The 8,859-nt window shown below is 41.8% G+C and overlaps 1 protein-coding gene across 1 annotated transcript in view; it reads right to left on the bottom strand.

Annotated features, from left to right (window-relative positions):
• The window catches only part of SECISBP2 (SECIS binding protein 2), a 20,336-nt gene extending 11,950 nt beyond the window's left edge, over positions 1-8,386 (bottom strand). Inside the window, exons 1-5 of the mRNA XM_018563304.1 lie at positions 8,259-8,386; positions 5,840-6,000; positions 3,700-3,867; positions 1,267-1,377; positions 402-540 (exon numbers count right to left, since the gene is read on the bottom strand). Coding sequence (XP_018418806.1) covers positions 402-540; positions 1,267-1,377; positions 3,700-3,867; positions 5,840-6,000; positions 8,259-8,271 — 592 coding nt within the window. The 5' untranslated portion in view covers positions 8,272-8,386. The remainder of the gene's footprint in view (positions 1-401; positions 541-1,266; positions 1,378-3,699; positions 3,868-5,839; positions 6,001-8,258) is intronic.
• Positions 8,387-8,859: the final 473 nt, after the last annotated feature.

Consider the following 8,859-nt stretch of genomic DNA (forward strand, 5'->3'; position numbering starts at 1 on the left):
GGGGGGTGAAAGGCATCTTGCATTGCAGTGTCTGTATGTTTTTGGAGCCACGCACAGCTTACTAGCACACACAAAAGGTGGCTCCATCCATAGCCACAACAGGTTATCAGGGTCAGTACTTTGGAAACCAGCAGATTTTGCAGGAAACTAAACATTTTTAACATCCTGGAGCATCCGTTGTACTCAAACATGATGGTAGGAGTTCTTGAATCTGTGTTGCCAAGCTTAACAATCTGATCTACAGCAGAAAAGTATGATACTGTAAAAACAACTGATTGGCAGCACTGCTTTATCTGGAGTGGAAAGAAGGCAGCTGAGAGATGAAGAGCAATGAATATAAAAAGGAGGACAAGGAACACATTAAAGAAGATTTACGGAATTATATAAGATATCCCACATACCAGATAAGACGACTGCCTTAGTAGATGGTTTGGTTTTATCAATGTGTTGTTTCTGCTGCAGTGCTGTCAGCATGCCCCCTAAATCCAGCTGTACAGGAGTTTTGCTCTTCTTGCCACTGCCTTTTGTCTTCGATGACTCCTGGGGGGAAAAAAAAAATTACACATATTAGGTTCATCTGTGCTCCAATGCAAAGGTCAGCTCCACACAAGACTCATAGTTCAGCTTTGCAAGGTGGTTCTCTACAGTAGGTGAACAACATGGCAACCCTTAGGTGTCTCTGGGTGAGATAGCCAAAATAGATTCTGGTTACAAAATAAAATGAATGTGTCATGCTGCTCATGGCCTCTCCATATAACATTATAAATAATTAAGAGGATGTGACACGTTTTCCTTGAAAGTGAAATACCCCTTAAAAACATATAGTCAGTTAATTTTGTGCCGTCTGTTTCCATTGGAGAGATCTCCCATCACTTCCTGTCCTAGAGATGCAACAGAAAGCAAGAGAGATCTCTACAAAGTGAGGCAAATTTAGGCAACCGTCACCAGATTTCCCCACACCTTTTGCTCTGACAACTTTAAGGGCCCGTTTACACCATGGTGGTGCACTAAATGCACGATACCGTGCATTTAATGAACAGCATACCTACAATACCTTAGGTGTTTAGCCATTCATTTGAATTGCACTCCGGCACACCTCCTGGCAGCCGTGTGTTCCAGCACAGCACAATGCACAGTACTGTAATACCATACATTGCAATGAAAAAAAAGAGAACTGCATGCACTCATTTTTTTTCACCGTACCGCATTGATATGGCATTTGTCGCTTGTAAGAGAAAAAACACTTTCTACCATTCACTTTCTTACCAATGCCCCTCGAGGTCCCTGGCTGAAACTTGAATAGCTTCTATTTTCAGGTCTTAAACCTCTTTCAGCAACACCAGAAGAGGACATCAGGTCAGGGAATTCCTCAGTATCCTATTAGAAAAAAGAAAGGGTCTGGTATGATAATCAGATTGACATCATATAAAATATATGACTGCCCATGGTTGACATGCTTAAGAGAAGTTATGTTTAGAACTTTACCAGCCGGGTTTAGAGCATGTGACTAATGCATGCCACCACACAGAACAATGCTACATGCTGCTTTAATGGCAGTATGCAAATCTATTAGTAGTCCTCCCTCACTAGTCTCCTGCTTTTACACTCACTCACTTTTGTTCTTTGCAGACTTACAGCTGTCCTATATGCTTTACATTTCTTAAAGTGGATGTAAATCACTTATTAAATGTTTTGCTTTTGCCCCAATGTTCAAGTAAAGGAAATTTCTAAGAACCCCAACATTATATCTGCATGTAATTCTTGTAAACATTGATGTAAAAATGCATGCATCTACAAATCAGAAATAGATTACACCAATTTAACCTGCATGGGAGGTATGCCAGGAAAAAGCCTTTGCTGTTCATAAAGAACATTAGAGCAAGACTACAGTTTGCTATTGAACAAAAAGGCAAACACCAGACCTTCTACAACAACATCCTGTGGACTGATGAATCAGAGACAGAGTTGTTTAGACATAGTTATAGCAGACATGTTTGGTACAAACCAAATACAGCATTACCTCATACCAACTGTGAAGCATGCTGGTAATATTATTATGGTTTGGGGTTGCTTTGCTGTTTTAGGGCCTGGGCAGTTTACAATAATCAAGTGATCTATAAATTCTGCATAACATCACAGTGTGCCAAGTAAGAATGTGAAGCCATTTTCTGAAAGTTGAAGTTAAACCAAAAATGGATCTTTTAATAGCTCAAAAAGAAGAAACTGAGGGTTATGGTATGGCCTAGTCAAAGCTCTGATATGAATGCCATTGAAATGTTATGGGGGATTTGAAAGAGGCAAAACAAAGAATTTTGATGGAGTGTTCAAAAATTTCACAAAGTCTTTATCAAAAACCGGGCTTTATAAAAAAAAAAAAAACTGAACAGTTTTTCAAAACACTTTGAACGCTAGGGGTAATACCAGCTTCTGAAGCCAAGGGTGTATTTTATTTCTTCTTGGGGAATGGGAGCCTAATCCAGACCCTAACCACCGCAGCTCTGCAACAATAGATCACTTCAAAGAGTGATCTATTGCTAGATGCAATCATGCAGATATAGATCACTATAGCACATCACATACTGCTGCAGGGAGAGGCTGCACAAAGCTGCAGCAGTTCTGCTCTGCCTTCATGCACAGAGGAAGTGTTGTGACATCACTACATTCCCAATGTAAACACATGTTTAAGCAATGTGGTTACATTCTCTTCTACATGGCACTCCTATGGATGTATCATATTAAAAGGGGGTGTTTACTCGTACAGTCAGTTATTTTATGTTTTTCTTGTAATTTAAGAGGACCTACACTCCCAGAACAAATTTTTTTCCACTGCAACCCTTCCTCCTCTTCCTCAATATAAAAAAAAAAGTTTTTCGTCCGCCTAGCCAAGAATGGAGGCCCCCAACCTCTATTCTCGTCTAGGAGAGAATTAAGTGTCCTGCTCCTGCAGACACCTGGGATATCCCCGTTACATATCCAAGGAGACTGCATGGGCAGAGATACACAGCAGCTGAAGGGCAGACCTGGTGGTGCCCCATTGGTAGCTAGCTGCAAGAACCCAGAAGAGACAGCCAGCTTCTAAGGAGAAAAGAAAGAAAGATGGTTGCATGGGACCTCACCTATGGCAGCTGAGCAGAAAAGCAAAGCAGGACTGCACTAGATTAGCTGGGCAGGTAAAAAGCTTTTACATGCACTGTATATTCCATGGTTGTTATTATAAATTGAAAGTATTGTGTCTGCTTTAAATTTAAAGGCAATACAGTCCACCAACAAGATGCATGCTGAGAAAGGAGAAATGACTGCAAGTTACATGTCATTACAGAGTACATTGTGCCCTTTAAAAGTAGCCCCTGCATCCTCCACCCACTACCAGTGCTAAACACCAGTCTTAGAAAGGTAATTCCGGCTTTATTCTTTGATAGTCAATAATATTCATGAAACCTTTCTTGAGTCTTGCCAAAACTGCCCCATTTGTGTAATGTGCCCCCTACCTAAACAATCCATTTAACCTAAAATATTAAAACACGTACACACTGCAAAGTCATTGGTATATTTTGCTGGTCTTACAGACTTGATCTAAACATTTGTATGTGGTCAGCTGAGCCTTTTAATGTAAGGGAATAAAACATGGCAATGTCTAACACAGACTGGTACATTCTGATAAAAGAAGACATACAATAGAAATGTACATTTGGTACATACTTGAAATTTTGGAGGTTCCTGTATAACAATGTTCTCATTTGTAAACTTTACACTTTCGGAGTGTTCATTGCTTGGACTCGGTTTATTCTTCTTCTTTTTCTTCCTCTTTTTTTTAGCAACCACTTCCTCAGCCTCTGTTTCAGTAGCTAAATTTGGTGATGATAACATCTAAAAATGAAAAATGGTTGCTTTAATAAAACTAGTAGGTAAACCTCTACGTCTTATTTGACATCTGTCAATACAATTACAGCATGTTACGAGTTAGCTACGGTCAAGATATTTTGTAAGTTTTTTTTTACATCTCTTGTGATCAGCGACACACACAAATATATAGGTTCCAAAATACATTTCTTTTGTTGAATTCATCTGTTGAGTACATATAGTTAGATTCAACTCACATCAGCTAAAGCAGGCTATACGCCTCAAGATTTTTATGATTCAGACCATCCCAAGTCTAAGGATTGCGGATGGAAGAATCTTCTTTGCCGTTTACTGCAGTCACCATTTGGCTGACAACTTTCCACTTGTTTTCTTTGAGATAAGTTGATCGGATAAAAAAAAAAAAAGAAGACTTTTCTCGAGCCAGGAGATGCCGACAGGGCCACCCAGGGATTGAATTGTGGAGGATTCAGCAGCAAATGGATGGAATTCAATCTGTGTATGGCCAGCTTATGTACGATTGTTAGGTGGAGGATAATCCTCCTTAGTGTCAAAGCTTTAAGACCCCACAGAGGTTGTACTATCTTATGCCTCAGTTAAGTGCTGATAACAAACACTCTTTACTGGTTGCTTAAAACAACAAAAAATGTTTTATGTAATCCATTAGTAACTGACAATTTTTAAGTATCTGTCATTAGCACCAAACTGAAGCAGGAGACTGGAAAACCTATTCAAGTATCAATAATTCTGCTCTGAAATGGACAGGATACAATTAAATGAGGGGGCCAAGGTATTCCTGATTCTCTACTCTTTAAAAAAATTTATAGCAGTTCCAGAGTAGAGATTTAGATTTTCACAAATGCTTAATTGTGGTTGGTTCAGTGCAAGTTCCCTTCACTTGAACACATGTTCCCCAGAATGAGGTGAAGAGAACTAGAACTAGCAGAATATAAAAACAAACCTTTTCTATTAAATGGACACGCCTGCTTTCATAGTCTAGGTTACTAATCTGGAACTTAATCTGGACTTTGCCCCAACTTTCCTGATCTGCATAAGTACTCCAGCCAGGCAATAGCATTTCCCAAAGGAGGTCAGCATTAGCAGCCTCCATATTTCTCTTAGGAAAGGTTTACTTTACCTGCTGTAAAGTAAACCTTTACAGCAAAATTCTTGCTGTATGAACATGGGCATGTGATGCGAGTACCATCCTTTTGGGCTGAACCCGTTCCTGTGAGCAACCTTCCAATGTCAGCATGTGACATAATCTTGGCTAATGTGACCGTGATTGATTGGGATATATCGATATATATATATATATATATTTCCTGCCTATATGAAGGCTATGTCCATGCAGTGTATTCACTGCATAGGCAGAGAGAGGCATGTGAGCTGTCTGCCAGGTTACCAGCAAACTGTTCACATCCTATATGCCAGGTCCAATCTGGCGGAACCTGTGCCAGTTTCTATATCACTCTAAAGTGGTCTGAGTGGTTCAGACAGACCTCAAACAGGTCTAGTAATATGGCGCACAGTACTTGTGCCAGAAGACTACCATGACCACCAAAAGCTTGAATTCTTAGATCTGTACAGCTACTGAGAGGTCCCAACTTTCACGTTTGGGCTTTGGATTTAATTTAAATTATAGAAAATGCAACAAGAGCAGCTGGAACATGCAAAGGTAAGTGGGGGCACCTAAGACATCCAGATGGACAGGAACAAGGTAAGGAATTAAAGCAGGGAGATGTCACTGTTGGAGCATCCAAAACATAAAAGAATGCAGGGGCTGACTGATCCATCTATAATAAAAATAAATTTACCCAGACTTACTCAGTAATAAACAGCAGTGTGCATACTGTATCCCATTCAGATACACTAATTAAGCAAAGCAGATACAAAAGCAATTGGAATAGTAGTTTGAACAGAGTCACCCAACTGGGTGTTAGCTGTAGTCCAGATCTTCTACTTTTAAAACTAGACCTACCTTGTTCCAGCCCTGTGATTTTGAATCCTTAGCAATGCTAGGGGAAGAACATACAGGTTTCACTGAGGTAGTTGGAGGGATCATAGCTTTTGGAGGTTGTTTTACTTTGCTGGCCCATGTCACTGGACTAGATGGGCTGGTAGAAGACACTTGTGATATATCTGGGGGAAAAGAAAAAAAAACAAAACATAAAATTACGCAACTAGCAAGTACGAAGAAAAGGAAGGATAGCCATGAATGGGGACATATCTCCCCGAGACCACAACACTCATCCGACACAACAGCACCTGGATGGTTTGATTCTATCTTTCTTCTCTGTAGAACAGGAAAGGGTTGGGCCAGTTAGATCTCTATACGCAACAATGATCTTTTTAGCAATAAAACTATGCGTTATTGCAGACAAATGATGAGTATGATAAGCAGTATACATCACAGACAAAACACCTGGTCCAGAAACGTGCGCAGCTGTGTGAGGCTTTTTCTACGCCAATGTGAAGGGGTCTGAAAGCATCTGTCAATGGATTCTGAATGGTCTCAGAAGCGTCTCAACCACTGCTTGTCATCACCAGGTCTTCATGAGTACCTAAAGCTAAAGGTTTTCTTATTTTAGTTTTGGAAAGAGGGGAGAAGGTAAAAACCTCATTGAAGTTTTATTTGTGCTCCCTGTGGCCCATTGGGGAAATGTATCTTTTCTTTTGTCTTGCTAAATATTGTCACTGGAACTAAAAGTAAGGAAAAATCCAACCCTTGCATTGTTATTATAACAGGGATAGAGGGTCAATCTTCCAATGAGGGCATGTTCCTGTGACAACTACATAAGAAGAGATTTTCCTTACGTTGGAAAGATTTCCCTCATTCCCTGTTGTCTACTAGTGATTAGTGATGTGCTTGGGCTGTTCGCAGCTCCACGTGCCGAGCCCGCCAGGAAGCTGACAGCGCCAATCCCAGGCACGGTGACATTTCCCGATCTCTGCAGCTGCGGACCGGGAACATGTCTCAGTACCTGTGATTGGCGCTGCATGCTGTCAGCTTCCTGGCGGGCTCGGCACGTGGAGCTGCGAACACGCCCGAGCACATCACTACTAGTGATGAGCCTGGGCTTGGTGTGAACCCAGTTTCCCTTGGGTGGTGTTTAGTTTTCAGTGGGCTTGGATGAACTCAGGTGAACTGCTCCAAGCCCAGGCTCATCACTAGGGTCTACAGGACAGAAGGTGAAGGTAATGGGAAACAGATGACAAAAAAATCTGACAGGGGTTTTTTAAGCGCCAATCCCAGGCACGGTGACATTTCCCGATCTCTGCAGCTGCGGACCGGGAACATGTCTCAGTACCTGTGATTGGCGCTGCATGCTGTCAGCTTCCTGGCGGGCTCGGCACGTGGAGCTGCGAACACGCCCGAGCACATCACTACTAGTGATGAGCCTGGGCTTGGTGTGAACCCAGTTTCCCTTGGGTGGTGTTTAGTTTTCAGTGGGCTTGGATGAACTCAGGTGAACTGCTCCAAGCCCAGGCTCATCACTAGGGTCTACAGGACAGAAGGTGAAGGTAATGGGAAACAGATGACAAAAAAATCTGACAGGGGTTTTTTTTTTGTGGAATGTATTGGGGCAGGATTAGACTCTTTGACAAGTTTGCATTACTCTCTCCCCAATGGGGAACTTTGTCCCTCTATTTTGAATGGTGGTGAGTCATTGTCACCAAAAAAAGGAGGGGAAATTAAAAATTGTTATCAACAGAACAAAAGGTGAGGGATTTCACATGATTTTATTACATGTGTGATTTAAAAAAAATTTTTTTTATTGTATACATTGTTCCATATTGGGTGCCTTAAAAGTCCACTGGTGTGAATTTCTCTTTCTATCCAGGGAAAATGTCTACTAAGGGTGTGTGGGGACTTGGTGCAAACCTAGTTCAGAGGTCTTCGCCCAAGCAAAACTGTCATGGACCTCCCCCCAGCCAATCAACTGTGGCTTCTGCAAGTGGGGAATGTTCTGACCACGTGGGCGGGAGAGGGTGGTGTCAATCACAGTTTTTTGCAGGCTTGGGCGAACACCTACAAACTGAGTTTGCATCAAGCCCATGCACATAATTAAAGTCTAAGAATAGATATCTCCTCTAACTTCCTGTTGCATCTCTTGGACAGGAAGTGAAAGGAAATTTAAATAACAAGACACATGTTTAACCCTTTCCTACCTGAATAATAATTGAAAAAAAATAATTCGGCTAGCCATACACTTTAACCATTCTCTATTAAAAAATGTAAAGTTTTGCTTTAGATTTAGGCACTAATGTACTCTGCATGGCGGTGCAAGAATGATTAGGGGGATTCCCTGACATAGTACTGAACAAATCTTGTGGAATCGATGTCAGCTATGTTGTAAACCCCCAGTACTGTTGGGAAAACAAGGTGCTGCACTTACTCCCAGGCTGCATGTCAGCACTGCGCACTGCTGCAGCACTTCTTACTCCGAGTGCTGGTCGGTCAGAGACGTCATCTACTGATCACGGTAACTGCAGCCTCGGACAGGAGAGACGACACCATAGTAAGTTTCATACTGCTCACTGCCATGACGTCTAATTAGGTCGCGTTTCTTCTGCTTCGGAAATGATAGTAAACACGGAAGTGGCATACTTCCTTGTTGTCTGCAGCGAGGAAACATATTTGTGGAGCCCACCGCTTAAACTCCTGTAGCTGTGGCTACAAAAATATGGCTGCCGCTACCTAACTGCATTGTAATTTCGGGAGGCGGGACTACAGAAAAGAATCCCGCTCTAGTGATGAGGCCTCCGGCCGCTTTGCTGATAGTCCATAGGGCAAACAAGCGAGGCACGTGACGTGACGTGTGGCTGCCTGATACACTTGTAGCGCACTTAAACGTGCTAGCTCAGCTGGTGCTTCTTTCGTTCTTTTTTTTCACATAGCTTAGAGCAGCGCTTTATAACCTTGTTTAAATCATGTCACCCTCTAAAAAAAATGATATGTGGCCCCTACAAAATCCATTAAAGACGCTTATCTCAGAC

This window comes from Nanorana parkeri, unplaced genomic scaffold, assembly GCF_000935625.1.
Source record: "Nanorana parkeri isolate BGI_ZX_2015 unplaced genomic scaffold, ASM93562v1 scaffold651, whole genome shotgun sequence".
In the NCBI taxonomy this organism is placed as follows: Eukaryota; Metazoa; Chordata; class Amphibia; order Anura; family Dicroglossidae; genus Nanorana; species Nanorana parkeri.